General features: G+C 51.6%; 1 protein-coding gene across 1 annotated transcript in view; it reads right to left on the reverse strand.

Moving 5' to 3' along the window:
• CACNA1E (calcium voltage-gated channel subunit alpha1 E) overlaps nt 1-16,371 on the reverse strand; it is a gene marked incomplete at both ends in the record, with an annotated part of 72,817 nt that overhangs the window by 36,993 nt on the left and 19,453 nt on the right. Inside the window, 3 exon segments of the mRNA XM_079536318.1 lie at nt 7,572-7,675; nt 15,475-15,656; nt 15,879-16,031. Coding sequence (XP_079392444.1) covers nt 7,572-7,675; nt 15,475-15,656; nt 15,879-16,031 — 439 coding nt within the window.

Here is a 16,371-nt window from a genome sequence, read left to right on the forward strand (position 1 = left end):
AAGCATTTTTAATTCCACCCCAGGAAGGTGAAGTTTCCTGCCGCTCCGGCATTGAGCATCAAATGACTCTCTCCTTCCAGCTCCAGCTTTCAGCCCAAAATGAGACTTTCTTCCTGGGGCAGGGAAGGGGGAGAGAACAAAAGGAAAGGAAGAGAAAAGCAGCCTAAGTGGAGGGAAGGAGGGCGGGGAGCACCTCCCACAGCCGGCGGGGAAAGGCACTCGCTTTGGGCACGGCATGTGGAACAGCTCCTTGCCTTGCGCGGGGGAAAGGCAGGATGGTGCCGGCTGCGCTTCATCCCCCACGCCAGCTTCTGTGCGCTGCTAACATGGAGATGCCAAGGAGAGAGAAGACGCCATCGGCAGCCAGAGCCAGCGGGGACCGTGCCTTTACCCCACTGATGCTGTGCCCTGGTGTGACCCGTGTCGTTGTAGTATCTTCTCCAGCAATCTCATTGAGCCTGGCTTGGCTGGGCATGGTTTGCACACGAAAGCCCCCAGCCCCCTGCAGCCAAGAGAGATGAAAGCCAAAGCGCCATCTCCCCATGGCCAAGCATTGCCTTGCAGAACCCTGACTGCAAGAAGCTGGTGCCACACGCACACACACCCAGGGACACAACGGTCCTTTCTGCTGTGGCAGCAGCTCCGAGGGAGATGCTTCCCACACTCCTGCTCCCTAATGGAGCCTAATTGCTTTTGTCCATTAGAGGAGGAAGGGGGGGAGGGAAAAGTTAAACTCAACTTAATGAATTATTACATTTCAGTGAGACACGTTACCGAGCAGGGCAGCAGCGGGGGCTGGTGACATCTGAGAGTGGGTAGGCGATGCTGACAGATCAAGGATTGCTCAGAGCCAATTTGCAGCAGCGGGTAGAGATAGTGCTGTGCAGTGAGCGCAGGGCTGGCCGTGCTGACTGACAGCCGCCTGGGAACGCTCCAAGCACGGGGCTGGCTGCCATGAAGGATGCTGCTCTCTATGGTGTTAGGTTGTGCCCCGTGAAACAGCACTGTTTGGCTTTGCAAAGAGATCCGGCATCACTCCCCAGTCCTATGGAAGTCCCCAGATCTGCACAGGCACATTCAAGCCTCCAGCATGGAAAAATTCCCTTGCCATAGTGAAACCCACCTTGTGCCAAATGTGGGGCTGTGTAGGACCCAGTGTCACCACAGCCTTGGGAATACCAATGGCAGGCACTGAGAGATGGATGGAAGGGCTAGAAATTGTGGTGGGAGCTCAGTGCCATCTGTTCTCACACCAGTGAGGCAGCATCCAGACCCCATGCCCAGCCTGCCAAGGCCATAGGAGCAGATGGTTTGCTCTTCCCATGCCTGCAAATCGTTCTTCGTTCCCACTCCTGTGCCCAGCAGGAGATCTTGGGGCAGCCTTCCTTCTCCAGGCTGCTGCTGCAGCTGTGCATTCATAGAAGCATAGAACTGCTTGGGTTAGAAGGATCCTTAAAGACCATCCGCTTCCACCCTTATGCTATGAGCAGGGTTGCCAACCACTAGATTCCTCTTCTTCATTGGTGTTTTTGGCTCAAAGCACTGCAGGGCCAAGGTCAAGTTTTAATAGGAGAAGAAACCATGTGAAAGCATCCGCAGAGCAGCCTCATTTGGGGGAAAAAAAAATGAAAATAAGGCTAAGAGAAAAACTATCACAGATGCTGCAACCCACTTGTATTACACCAGGAGCATCTTGGAGTCCAGAGGGGATATATAGAATCATTGAGGTTGGAAAAAAAACACTAAGATCATCACGTCCAACACCACCCCCATCCCATGCCCACTGCCCACATCCCTCAGTGCTACATCTCCATGGTTCTGTAACACCTCCAGGGATGGTGACCCCACCACCTCCCTGGGCAGCCTGTGCCAGTACTTCACTACCCTTATCTATAGCACAGGTCGCACCAACACTGTGGTTTCCATGCTTTCAAAGAAGCCAACCACCTCCACAGAATCACCTTTCACCACCAGTAAGCACACCGCCAGCAAACCAGCTACCAAAATGGTCATAAAATGACACACAGCAGCAGATGGGGTGGGAAGAGGCTCACATGCTGAAGCTGAGGCAGCAGTAGCGTGCTGCTGTAAGAAAGCCAGTTGTAGTGGGCCGTGTAGCAAGAGATGCCATCTGTAAGGCACCAGGTAATGCTTCTGCTTTGCTCAGCGCGAGGGAGGCTCACGGCTCCTGTTTTGAGCATCACAGCTTGAGGAAAAACACTTTCACCTCCAGAAAGGTTAAGGGACAGAGCTGGCACCTAGAGATCTGGAGAGGATAGATGAGACAGGTGCAGAGCAGGAGGATCAGCTGGTATCTACCTAAGAGGTGTAAAGGAACTAAAACAAGAGCAGCGAGTGCTCCCTGTAAGCTGGTGCTGGAGCTTAAACAGAAGGTGCAAGCAAGCAGCAGGGCTGGCACTGCCAGCCAGAGGGTCTGGGCGCTGCGCTGCTGAGGTCGTGCCTTACATCAGAGATCCATTTAGCAGAGGCAGATGCTGATGATTACCCTCTACCTTGGGAGAAGCTTGTGATTTAAAAGAGGTTTTCTAATGGGTACCACTGGAAGCCCTCTGCCAGGTCCTACAGGGGCTTGTGTTAGACAGGGCTGACAGCGAGCAGCGTGAATGATTCACACAGAGCACGTCACGCTGATTTGCATTGACACCATGCGCCAAGAGGAGAAGGGTTTTCTGTGAACGAAAACAGAGGCAGAAGGGGAAAGCAATGCCCACGTGAAAGCACAGGGAAAAGGCAGTGCAAACAGGCAACTGTCCCCAACAGTGAACAGGGAATTGAGTGGCTCCAGTGAGGAACCACCAAAATTCCCATCCCCAGAGGTTCTTTTATAAGCTGGTTCCTCCAAGAGGTGCAGATGTGTGGCCCCATGTAGGGCCCAAAGGCAGTGGAGACAGGGCTACCAGTGGCCAGCTATTTCATAGGACACTGCTCCTCCCAAGGAGTGACACTCTGGGATCTGAGGGGAAACGCACACACGGAGGTTTGCTGCATGTTTGGCTCAGCCCTGCTGTTCCCTGCACTGCTACCTTTAAATGCAGCTGAGTTTCCCAGGACACAGGCTGGGCTCAGAGCAGCCACGAGCCGGCAGAGCTTATTGTTTTGAAGTAGAGAAAAACAAAGGTCAAAGAGGGTAAATATCAAATGTTAAGCCGCTGACATCCAGCTGCAGAGCCTCAGCTTCAACATGTGTCTCAATGTGACAAGGTGGGGTTTGCATCTGTGCTTCCACTGTTCCAAGGACATGCTGCTCCTCCCATCCTCTCCTGGGCTCTGCATTTCATCCTCTGTAAACAAGGCAGGTTTTGTCCCTCTTTGCTGTCGCTTGCAATCTGCAGATGGGAGGTGTGGGGCCAGTACTGATACAGCATGAAAAATCACCATTTTTCAGTATTTCATCACGTTATCATCCCAGCAACTTTCAAGCTCTCTAATTGATGGCTTCAAAACGCAAATACAATGGATTCAGAACCAACCATCAAGTGCAAAACCCACAACAACTGCTAGATATGTCATTGCCACTGCAAAACAAACAAACAGCCGCCTACAGCGTACAGAGGACTGATAATGTGCAGTGATTCATTTGGGAGATCCTGCCCAACCCACCCAGCAAAGGTGTAAAGCACCTCTTTCAGAGAATCACAGTATGATTGGGTTGGAAGGGGCCTCAAAACCCCCCAGTCCCCTCTGCTGTGGGCTCGCTGTCCCCCCAGCTCAGCTGTCCAGGGCCCATCCATGGCCTGGGGAACCTCCAGGGATGGGGCACCCACAGCTCTGGGCAGCAGTGCCAGCACTTCACCACTCTGAGTGAAGAATTTCCTCCTCACATCTAACCTACATTTTCCTAAATTAACCTATCCTTATCATGGCCACTACAAGGAGCTGGGCATTGCCAAAGCTGTCGAATCATCTGTGTTGGAGAAGACCTTCAGCCCAGCCATCAGGCTGATCCACCAGTCTAGGAGATCTACCCAGTCAAGGAGTTCATGGATGCTATTGCTAACTGAAATAGGGAAGAACTGGAACAAACAGCTCCAAAAGCAATCTCCAAAAGAAAGAGCTCGCTGCTGAGTGCTTTCTGAAGAGCATCAAAGCGAGCCCCTCACCAGCAGCCTGCAGGCCACGGGGAGTCCGCAGAACACATCTGCAAGAGAAACAGCAAACACGGAGCGGCTGAGCTGTGCCAGCAAATAATTCCCAAGGAGAAATCAAAGGGGAGAACCTTGCACTGCCTCGTGGCTGTGGGTTTTTCTCTCTGGTCCCGCTGGCTGCAGGAGAAGACGACGCTCCCAGTGACATGGGGGACGTGGCAGTCCTGACATGCTCCTCTTGTCAGGCAGCGTGTTCACATGGGGCCTGGGGCCTCGGGGACAGGTGGCACAAGCAGGCGAGGCGGAGAGGTGCTCAATGAATATGGATGCCCACCTGGCTGCTGAATATAGATGAGCATCGCTCCTTTGCATCAGCCACAGAAGGTGCTCAAGTGCTATGTTGGTGAGATGAGAGCTTCTCCAGAGCACAGCAACAAGTGCAGCCCAAATCTACATCCCCATTACAGCTCAGAAGAGCAAATTCCCAAACACAGTGGGCACAGACATCCTGCCCTCCTCTAAACCACTCCTCAAGATGCCACTACTGCCGAAGAAAACACAATGTAAGCTTCCAGCGCAATATTTCCTGGGCACATTTGTTGGCATCTTGCTGTCATTCATGACGTCCCCACAAGACTTCTCCACAAGCACCTCCAAGGCATTAATCATAGAACCGTTTGAGTTGGAGGGGACCTTTAAAGGCCATCTGGTCCCACTGCCCTGCCCTGAGCAGGGACACCTACAGCTCCATCAGTGCTCAGAGCCCCTCCAGCCTGACATGTCTGTCTGTAGGGATGGGGCACCCACCCCACATCCACCTCTGGCTTCAAACCACCTGATCCAGCTCAAACGTGGGCCAGCAGAAACCCCTGCTTCCATTGACAATGTGCACTTGCGCCTTTGTGCCTTTGACGCCCCGATCACTAATTGTTAAAACTTAATCTTATTCATCATTTGTTATGCCTCAAAATCGGGTAGGGAAAAAAAAAAAATCCAAATGAAGCGAAGTGAAAAGATTTCAGAGATGGTACAGAAGGCTCCTGGAGGAGCTGAAGAATACTCTCAGGAGACTGGGAACGCAGTGCTAACCCAACCTGAAAGAAAGAAGATCTTAAGACAAAGAAATCTTGCCAAATTGATCCTTTAATTATAACATTAGTCGTTTCTTTCAAAGGCTTAGTGCAAGAGCTGAAGGTGGGGGGCAGAAAAGACTCAAAGGGAGAAAAGACTTAACATCACCAGGATGAGTGGAAGCAATTAGGAGGATTTAAATTACTCTCTTGTTTGGTACAAGGCAGATAGATTTCATTTCTCTTGCCATCACTGCTCAACTTCTTGCTTTGGCATCGCCCTGGTTTACACCAGCCCTAGGACACACGACGTATCGAGTCGTGCTCCTGAGCTCCCCGCCCCACAGCACTGCAGTGGCTGCTCCTTCCCTGCTCTCTCTGATGCTCCTGCCAGGGTTATTTCAGGAGCTTGTGGAGCTTTAAAAGCTGAGCAGTCACATCTCCTTGGGCTTTATACCTGCGAAATGTGCACAAAGAGGAACGGGGCCAATTTTTTTTTTTCCCTTTCCTGCTTTCAGTTGGAATTAATTGATCTGTAATTGCACCCATAGAGGGGAAAAAGTTAATAGACGCAGTAATAAATGCCAAAGCCCCAGAAGATCTGGCTCTCCAAGCCCCTGCCTGGAGCTACTCCATCTCTGCTAATAGCAGTGCATGCAATTCCAGCGCATGTGTGTGTGTTAGTATTTAGAGAGCAAACCGAGAGGCCTCGGCATGATGGAAATCATTGCTTTTTCTCTCCCACATACTTAGTGCTCAGGAGCAGATGGATCCAGGCTGTTTACATCACGGAGGTCATGGCTCAGCCTAACAGTTGGGGAACTGACTGTTGGGAGAGATGCGCATCGCAACCAGAAGATTGCTAAATCTGGGCTCAGGCAAACTTCTAATGGTGGCAAATGAAACAAATGTCCTCCTGCAGCCTCTTGGCATTCATGACCTGCCTTGGGTGGCTGGTTGGCTCCCCAGTGAGAACAGCTGCTGAGCTGTAGCCGGGAAGGCAAGAGGCCAGACCACATCCCAGTGCAACCACCCCCTCCCTGCTCAGCCCAGCGCAGGGGGATGCAGAGTAGAAAAGCCAGCCTTTGCCTCCCAGAGCAAAGCCCAGTGCTCTCTTTCAGCACAACAGAATGGTGAGAAATGTTAAAACCAACAAAACCTTTGCAAGCAAAGTAAGGAAGGCAGCCCTTGCGTGCCTCCATTCTGAGGACACCACATTTCACAGTCCTCCAACTGCCTCATCACGAGGACAGCCAGCCTCAACCAGGTCCTGCACCCAGAGAGGCTGTGGCCTCACTGGTGGCCATGCACAGCCCATCTGGCTGCCTCCATCACCTTGCCCAGCCCTCCAGGAGCTGAGCAGTCAAGCTTTTCCTTAGGTAGCTGGCACACCACAAGAGCATCTCCATTGCCAATTAGGCCACCCACCCACTTGCATCCTTCCCCAGTACAAACCCTATCAGCAATAAACAAACATTGGAAATGCCAGCCAGCGCCTGGGAAAAGCCTGAGGTGCCTGCATCCAATTCAGTGGATGCAGGAAGGGTTGCCCCACACAGTCCTGCTGTGGACAGACATCAAGAGAGGAACATGCCATTGCCATCACACCTGAACTCATGGGGATGTTTAAGACAGTGATGGAGATGGTCAGCTTCCACTTTGATCCCCGCATTCTGACATCACACAACACTCAAAACAAGGACCAAGGAATCATATGATGTACATGCAAAGAAGTCTTTTTTTTCCTCATTGTAGGCTGTCTCTGGCCATACAGCCATCCTGTGCCCAAAAAAGGCATCTTGGAACACCCTCAAGGTACTCCATGGGGTTGCTGATTGCACCCCAGCAGGAGCACCCCACCCACCATGCCCCACTGCCCTCACTCTGCACAGCCTACCACCAGCCGCCCTCCCCACGTGCCAACCTCTGCCAGTGCTGGGGATGTGCTAATGCAGCCGCAGTTCATTGTCATGGAAACAAGAAGCCTTTTTCTCTCCAAGGCCAGCCTGATGGCTTGGAGGAAAATCTCTGTTCCGCATGGAAGATCAGGAATAAGACAATCGTCTTTCCTCTGTGTCCCCCTCCATGTGCAAGTGATGCTGGGGATCCCCAGCCAACAGCTCCCAAACCCATCCCATGCCCACCACGCTCCATCAGCTGTCGAATGTGCACCTGGCTACAGACACAATCCAAACTCATAGGCATTTCTATATCTCTTCCTCTCCCTCTTCCCTCCCAGTCACAGTCAACAACTTCTTGCACATCAAAACACCAAAATCTTCAGCCCCTTGTTGTGAGACAGGCATGGAGGGGAGTAGCAAGGTTTTGGGATGTGGCAGCACCAGGGCCAGGCACAGGGCTCAGGCACATGCCAGGAGGATGGTGACTTGCTTACCCTGACAGCACTCCCAGGACAAGGTTGAGGACAAAGAAGGATCCAATGATGATGAGGGGGATGAAGTATAGCCAGTTCCAGGTGGCTCCTAAGGCATCATTGGTCTGGAGGGGAAAGAAATCACAGGGGTGACGTTATGCACAGCACAAGCAGAAGGTACATTAATTCAGGTGCAGGAAGATTCTCCTTCTGTACTGACCACAACAAGCTCCTTGGGGTGACCAGCTCTTCGCCAACCCTGACAATAGGCTTCTGCCATCATCCCACTGTACTGTTCCATTCTGGCCGCATGAAGCAGTTTGCAGCTCCAGACAGTTATTCACCAAACAAAGCTTTTAATAAAAGCCATGCCCCCTCACCCCTCGCAGCCACTCCCTGGCCCCATTTGTCCCCTAGTGTAAGGCACTGTGCACATGATGCCAGGCTGGAGGGTGATGCGGCAGAACGTGACTGTCTGGGGGAGGTGGCATCAATCTTGTTGCAATGAAAGGCTCTTTCTCTTTTCTCTTTCTTCCTCCTCTCCCCGTGCTAATTAAGCCCTCATCTCCGTCTGAGTCATTGGCACCACGTCTCCCCATCGGCCAGCACAGGAACCTGCAAGTGGGGAGGTAGCCACCTCTGGTGACCACCACACAGGTACTGGGGCCACCAGTACATCTGGCTGTGGGCACCAACCAGCACACAGAAGGATGCTGCAGGGAGAGACACCAGTGCTGCATGCCAACCCCTACCCTGAGGTTGGTCTCCATTCCAGGAAATGCGAATGATGCACTGAAATCCCATACTCACTGTTGCTCTCCAGAGATACTTGGACTCACCCATGAGTCCCGGTGCCAGGCCACTGCTCTCCAACAGCAGCACTTCCCATGGCAATCAAGGCACTGTGAACCTCTTGGAACAAGCTCACACTGGACTCCACTCTGCTGTCCAGGTGCCATTGGGTATCTACCACCTGTGTTGGGATTACTCCCCACCAAGACCAAGCCTGAGAGCCAGGGGCTTTCCCCCAAGCTCCCAGCACAGGGGCTCCATTCCCACAGGTGAAGAAGGCATCTTCCCCCCCACACTGTTGTGCCCTGAAAGCGCAGCTAAATTTAGAGCAATGGGGACCAGCATCACCCTGCTCTAATTGCCAGCATTTTCTCTTTTGTTCCCTAAGAGCTCAGCATTTCTCACTGCTTCTCAAACCCATAGTAGACAGTGAGACTACCTCTCCACCTCAAAGCTGAGGAGTGCCTAACCCTGAAAAATGCACTGTTCCCACTGGAAATGGCAACCACTCTAATGGTTGTCCCTAAGTCTCAGCCTAAATTTATTTGTGGACAGTTGATATCCATTTGTAGTTTTGCCAACATTGACCTTTGGCTTACATAGCTCTTCTCTTCCCTGCTTCCCATCCTGAAGTATTTATAGATGGTGACTGTTGCCATTCCCAGGCTCTGCTCTGGTAGCTCAAGTAAGGTTCATCCAGTTTTCTCCCGCATGACTGCCTCTCCCTCTTCGTTCATCCAGCAGCCCCTCGTCTGCTCCAGTCCAGGCTCAGCTCATCATCCATGTACACAGGAGACCCAAGTGAGCAATGCTGACAGGTCCTGCTGCATCCATGCGTGATGCTGCTGAGACCTCACCATCCTGCCTAAAAGCTTCTCTTCTTTCCCCTCCATCTCCATCCTGGCACCTTCCAGTTACAAAGACTCAAGTTCTTGGGAGGTATATCCTCGTCATTCTCCAACACGCACACGACTCACCCTGAGAGCCCTAAACCAGCCCCACCTTGGTGCTGCTCCCTTCCCACTAGCTCTGCTCCACCAACCCTTCCCCTTAGGGAAAGCATTACTACGACAAGCGACTCTGCATGTTTCCTGCACTTAGAAAACCAGTCCTTGGATGCCAGGTTAGCCCGGCATGACCTACCTTTGGCAAACCCATGATTCATTTTCCTCTTTCGCCTCCAAAATCTGTTCCGAAATGGCATGCAATTGAGGTCAGGCTCGCAGCCCTATTCCTGCCTGCCTTACTTTTCCCTTCCTCCCCCCGCTTTTAAATATAGGCACTGCATTCACTCTTCCCCAGTCAGCTGGTGCCTCCCCCAGCACGCCAGAGCTGTTATAAATACGCAGGACCAGACCTGCCATCTATGTGCCAGCTCCCCCTAAATGCAGTGGGGGTGATGCTCATCGTCAAGCTGGTGGGCACAATGGGCTGTGGCCATGCTCGTGTTCTTGGTCACACTATGCATCCTTTTGTTGCCCTTGGGTTCATCAGAAGTTTGAGTGAAATGTCCATCTGGTGTGGGGGTCTGTGCCCAAACATCCCCTTATTCCAGGTTGGATATTAGGAAAAATTTCTTCTCTGAAAGAGGGGTGAGGTGTGGAATGGGCTGCCCAAGGAAGTGGTGGAGTCACTGTCTCTGGAAGTGTTCAAGAAAAGGGTAGATGTCGCCTTGAGTGATGTTTAGTGGGCATGGTGGGGATGGGCTGATGGTTGGACTTGGTGATCTCTTTGTTTTTTTCCAACCTCAACGGTTCCGTGATTGGCAGAGGTGAGAAACCACTTACTGCTCCTTTGAGCACTCTGCACGAGGTTCATGTTGCTTGAATTTTGGCACTTCCCAACTTCTTTGGCACAAGGAAATCATTTTCTTTAACAAGCAGCCCCTTTTCCTTTATATTTGGAGCATCATTCATTCCTAATACCCTTCCACAGACAGTAATTCACCACCTTGTGCCTTCCCATAGATTTTCCACTTGCTCAGGACCCAGCAGGACATCTCATGCAGGGTCCAGGGAGGCCAGACCCCGGGTAGTTCAATCCTCAGACCACACCAAAGCTGCAACTCCTTTAAATGAAGAAACTCCTTCCTGCCCCTGGCCTTGTGCTGGAGATGGGCCTGTTGCTCATACAAAGCCTTTGGGAAACTGAGGAACCACCTGATGTCTGGTCCTTCTTCACCTTTAAGGCAACAACCTTCTCATTACAGAATCACAGAGTCATTCAGGTTGGAAAGACTTTCAAGTTCACCAAGGCTATCCATCAAACTGAATCACTGAGTCCCACCACTAACTCATGCCCATTAGTGCCACATCCACACATTTCTTCAATACCTTGAGGGATGGAGACTCCACCACCTCCCTGACAGCCCACTGTGAATCACTCCATCCTAAAATACCACCAGCCACACTCTTCCTTGGCTGCCTGACCACAAAATGCGTTCACTACCACCTCCAGGAACGCGTGAGACACTGACATATACAAAGCATACAAATGACCCAAGCCACCTCACCGGCTCGGGCCACCGGGGTGATAGTGCTGGCACCATACCCACCACCAAGGCCACCACATGGACTGGCCCTGTTACTTTGGCAGCTTCTATATTTCCAAAGGGCAGGAAAAGGCATAGGGAGCTGCAAAAGCAGGTCTCACTCAGGGGCCAGAAGTCTAAAGAAGTCTAAATATATACTGCCGTCGAACGCAAAGCACAGGCTTGCAGCCCACACATACCCTCCCTCAGCATGAGAAACTTCAGGATTTTTTTGCTGTGCTGGGAAAAAATAATACAACAACCACAAACTCAGTTTTTTCTGCGTAAAAAATTAGCAAAAAGCACCTTCTGCCTTTGCAGGGCACCTCTGGATTCCCAGTGGTTTGATAGAAAGTGCAAGGGAAGGAAGGGTGATGCTGGACGGACAAGCAGATAAGCTTTGCTATTGAGAGAAACAGTCTCAGCGATGGTCCCTGCTCTGAGCAGCAGCACAGCCATGTCCCCTGTCCAAATCCATCTGCATCAGGAGAGCCTCTGCGATATCTGCTCTAATCCAAACCCAAATGGCACGTAATTAGATTGGGGTAATATTCAGATATTACCATAACCCACTTGCTTAGGGAATAAACACAGCTTGGGAGCAAAGCCCACAGGCAGATGTAGCAGGGCTGTGCACACCATCACCTCCCAGACCCCAGTACTGTGAGGTCTGAGGATCAGAGCCGGTACTGAGCCTCCCTGGCACAGATCAGTAGGAGCAGCATCACAGTCCAGCCAAAAGATAAAAAAAAAAAAAGAAATTAAAGAACTCTCCCAGCAGATTCCCTGACCTAACCAGCTCCCTCAAGACCTTGACACCCACTGCAGCTCCACAGCACAGTAACAGATCTCCTTCTTCCCTTTAATAGCTATAATTTGATATCCTGCGTGCAGGGCCATGCTTCACTCCCCGCCAGCTGTGCCTGGTATCTGTCAGCGACCCCAGTGCTGTACAAGATCTGAATGAAAATGCTTTTCTTCTCCAAATTAGGTTAATGAGGAAATTGCTGTATTTCCTTCACAGAGCAAAGGCTGGGCCGTATCCTATCCTGAGTGGGTGCCCAACGCTGTGCCCACAGCACTGTGCAGACCCCAGAGTACCAGGGCTCCCCACAGTGGGATTCTTGGTGAGGGCTGAACTGTGCGGGCACGCATCCTGCTGGGTAGGAATGGGGAGACAGGGAAGAGCTCCCGTGTATTTCATTTTTCCTGTTTTCTAAATGAAACATTTCAATTTCAGACTAAGAAAACAACGCATTGCTAAAAGCATTATGAAAAATTAAGTGTTTTGAAAGTGCTTGATACGGGTGTGGAGACTGACTTTGGTTCTGTTCTACTCTGATCTGCCGAGAAATCACACCCAGACCCCCCAGCACTGCATACCATGGGATGCCAATGAGACCCTCCATGGGTTGCCAGCAGGACCTTTCATGGGTTGCCAATGGAATCACAGCCCCTGGGCTTAACAAAGAGGGGCTGAAACCCTCTGTCCTTGTAGGGCAGTTCTAGAGCATCAGGTTCTGCTCTGTTCCTCTGGCTCAGGACAGAGCCGTTCCCTTGGCAAGCAGGAGGAGGGTGTAAGCAGGCAGCTCTCAGCGGAGCAAGCCTTCGAAGCTGCAGATCCAGCAGACACAGTTTGTTTCTTGCTGTGTCATTTCAGTGCGCACACATTAAAAAAAAAATAAAGAGGAAAAAAAAAAAAGGAACAGTTGGCAAGAAGGAGAGGGTATGGCTTTAAATGCTAGCAAACAGCTGAGCCAAGAGAGAGCAAAAACCAGCACCCTGCCCATGGCTGCTCGGGATGCATGCAGCAGCATCACTGGGCTCACCTGGCAGGGCTCAATGACCAGGAGCCATTTAGGGGAAAAACAGCACACTTAGTTAAAAGTTCGGATGGTGTTAAGCCCTTGGGGTGGCATTTCCTCAGCTCCTCTTCCCTAGAAAACCCAGCACTTGGCTCCCTCCACCTTCGCTCACCAGCGTCTCTCCCTCCTTGGGAATGCACAGGGATAAAGGCATGAGTGATGCTCAGGACCTCAGAGCCAAAGGCACAGCACTGTGACCCCCTGTATTTATCACCCCCAACCCACCCATCATGTCAACAAGGCGGATTTTGGGTTTACAGCAAGCAGCTGTGGCCCGTCAGCTCCCTTGATGCCTTGCCATGCATTTTTAATTAGCAGCACGGATGCTGCTGTAACATTTTGCCTGGGAGGCAAAATGTTTTTACCCATCGCTGCTAACAGCCGTGGCCCTGTGCACAAATCAGGGCTGTGCCAAGCCTCCTGCTTGCTCCCACCACCTTGATACCATCGGGGCTGCCCGTTTCCCACCCCAGCATCAAATCCCACAGTGACACCAAGCAGCTTTCTGCATGACATCTGGTCCCCATGCCACACAGCCAATGTCCCTGGCACACAGTGTGAGGAGGCCCATGCTCTCTGAAAAGGAATCAAAGCCCTCCAGGGATGGGCAAAGGGAAGGACTCCAGTTTGAGATATTTTTTACTGTTTTTTTCCCAATCACACTGTGATTTCTGCATAGCAAGGCGGCATCTCACGCAGGCAGGGTGAGGAAAACAAGGTGAGAGCTGAGCACATCCACAGAATAACACACGTGGAGAGCACCACGGGGCTGATTAGCTTTTTCATGATGCTTTCTACATATTTGGAGAGATGTGCTTCTAGACCGGGTAAAATTGTGGGAAAATGGCTCTTAAAATCACGATACAGGTACACGGGGGAATATTATAGTAAGCAATTTCTTTGAGAGATTGCTGAAGCATTTTGCCTGCCATCTCCTCTCTTCTGCAGAGCTCCTTGCTAACCCAAAAGGGCTCCATTTCTCACCACTGCACCCAATGGCCGAACCCCCAAACCTGCAGGCAGTGAGCATTTCCCAGAGGACCTCAGCCCATACACACGCTTGCTCACATGTCCTCATTTGCGGCATTTTTTCCCATAGGAAAAGAGTTCCAAAGCCCATTTTGCAGCCTAGAGCCAGGCATCCCCATGAGACAATGGAAGGACAAGAGGCAGCTGAGGGAGAAGTGAATCAGCAGTGATTTGCCACCAAGCCCCAAACCCTCATTCAATTAGCAGCCAAGAAGGTCCCTGATACTTCCATTAAAGGTAAGTAATAGCTGGAGCTGTGCGAGGAGCAGGAAAGGGAGGCAGTGGGCAGTCACAGCCATCAGGGATGTGATGACAGAGCACATCTGGACAGTGATGCCAGGAAGATCACTTGAATCCCAGACCACCAAGCATCCCTGAATATCCATCTCAGCTATGGGTCGCACCCAGCTGCCATGGGGATGGGAGGGCTTGGAATGGGGTTGTGGGGATACTCAGGAAAGGAATGGGCTTGCCCTGGTTCCCAGCCATCCCAAAGGCAGTTGTGCAGGGGAAAATCCCTTTTCATGCTGTACACATTTATCCTGCTAATATGCACTATGATTAAGTCTCTGAGCCCACTGATGTACCAGAAATGCTCTTATATTTTGATCTCCTAAGTCGTTCAGTTCTGCCCAGTTCCCCAACAAAGCAGCAAGATGAAGACACCAATAGCTCCTTTAGGATGAGGAGGAACAGAACCTCTGGGCAAGAATCATCATAGAATGATAGAACCACTAAGGTTGGAAAAGACCACTAAGATCTCCAAGTCCAACCATCAACCCCTCCCCACCATGCCCACTGCCCACGTCCCTCAGTGCCACATCTCTATGGTTACCAAACACCTCCAGGGATGGTGACCCCACCACCTCCCTGGGCAGCCTGTGCCAGTACATCACCACTTTTCAGAGAAGAAATGTTTCCTATCATCCAACCAGACCCTCCCCTGACATAGCTTGAAGTCATCACCCCTTGTAGGTGAAGCCCTGGCCAAGACTGCTCCCCCAGTCCAGGTTCTGGTGGTCCATCTGCCTCACAGATGCCAATCAGAACCCCCAGCATCACCAAAACAAACAGGGTCCCTAACGCTGGCAGCGCACAGCCTTCATCCAGCTTACAAAACAGCCTTCCTGCTTACAGCAAAGCAAATATTGAAGAACGTTTCTCCATTGCGATCCATCCAATCTGCCTCCTGCAGAGCAATGCCACTCTGTAAATCTCCAGGCGTTATGGGAACCAGTGTATAAAAACATTCCTGGTGCAATGACGCCGGAGGCGATGCTGAAATTAGGCTGGGAACAGAACTGGCACGGCTGCTTCCAGTCCATGAACTGAAACCCATCGCCCACAAAGATGCAACCATGCACCTCTCTTCCTGCTTCATGTTCTGCTCAGTGTCACTGCCCAGAGCCAGGGATGGGATGACCCCTTGGACCATGGAACATGTAGCACATGTCCCTTTATTTCCCACTTCCTCCCCAGATGGGATGCGCCAATCCCATCTCATAGAATCACAAAATCATTTCAATTAGAAGGGACCCTTCAAGGTTATGTGGTCCAACTTCCCTGCAACGAACGGGGACATCTACAGCTATTTCAAGAGCTCGGTCTCCACCAGTCAGGATCTCAAAAAATTTCCAGTCCAAGTAAATGCCACCTCTAGAACCCCCATATCCCCACACCCAGCTGTACCAAAAAGCCCCTGACTTACATTGTACAGAACTGTGGTCCACCCTTCCATGGTGATGCACTGGAAGACGGTCAGCACAGCGAAGAGGATGTTGTCGAACTGCGTGATCCCATCATTGGGACCAATCCACTCTCGGCACTCATAGCCCGGCGGACAACCCTGCACCCCGCAGGGGTGGGGAGGGTCCAGCTCCTCCAGCTCACCTGCGAGCACACAACATACCCAATGGAATGGAAGTGAGAGATGGGGAGAACCTGGAGGCAGATGGGCAATTGGGGGATGCAACTGCACGCAAGAGAGACTGCACTGAGGGATGCCCGCAGTGTATAATGCAAAATGCACGTCACAGCCCCTGGTGGTCAAGGAATCAGCATGTGGATGGCAGAGCATGGTGCCCAAGCCAGGATGCAGGGTGCCTCCCTCACCTGAATTGTTTGTGTAGCAGGCTCGGTGCAGTTTCCCACTGTAAAACTCCAGGCCAATGATGGCAAACATGAGAATAGCAAAAAAGAGCAGCAAGCCGATCTGGAGGAGAGGCACCATGGCCTTCATGATGGATTTCAGCACAATCTGAAGGCCTGGAAGAGAAAAGAGTGAGTACAGCTCAGCAGCCCCTACCCAGGATACATGCACCCTGTAGGTAGTGGGACAGCTCCTCGTGCATCCATCACCTCCTAACACAATATCCCAAGACAAGCACCCCAGTTCCCATCATGCCAACAGCCAGTAGGGCAGGGGAAGCTCCCCAGCACCATACAGACATCTTCTGGACTAATCCCCACCATCCAGCATGCACGCACCATGCCTCTTATGCTGCCTGAGCTACAAATCCCATACACCACATGTTGGGTGCCCAGGGAGGGGAGGGAAGCTCAGCCACAGTAGCAGCCTGGTTTCTTTATTTATCTCCATTCCTGC

This window comes from Tetrao urogallus, assembly GCF_951394365.1.
Source record: "Tetrao urogallus genome assembly, chromosome: 5".
Classification (NCBI taxonomy): Eukaryota; Metazoa; Chordata; class Aves; order Galliformes; family Phasianidae; genus Tetrao; species Tetrao urogallus.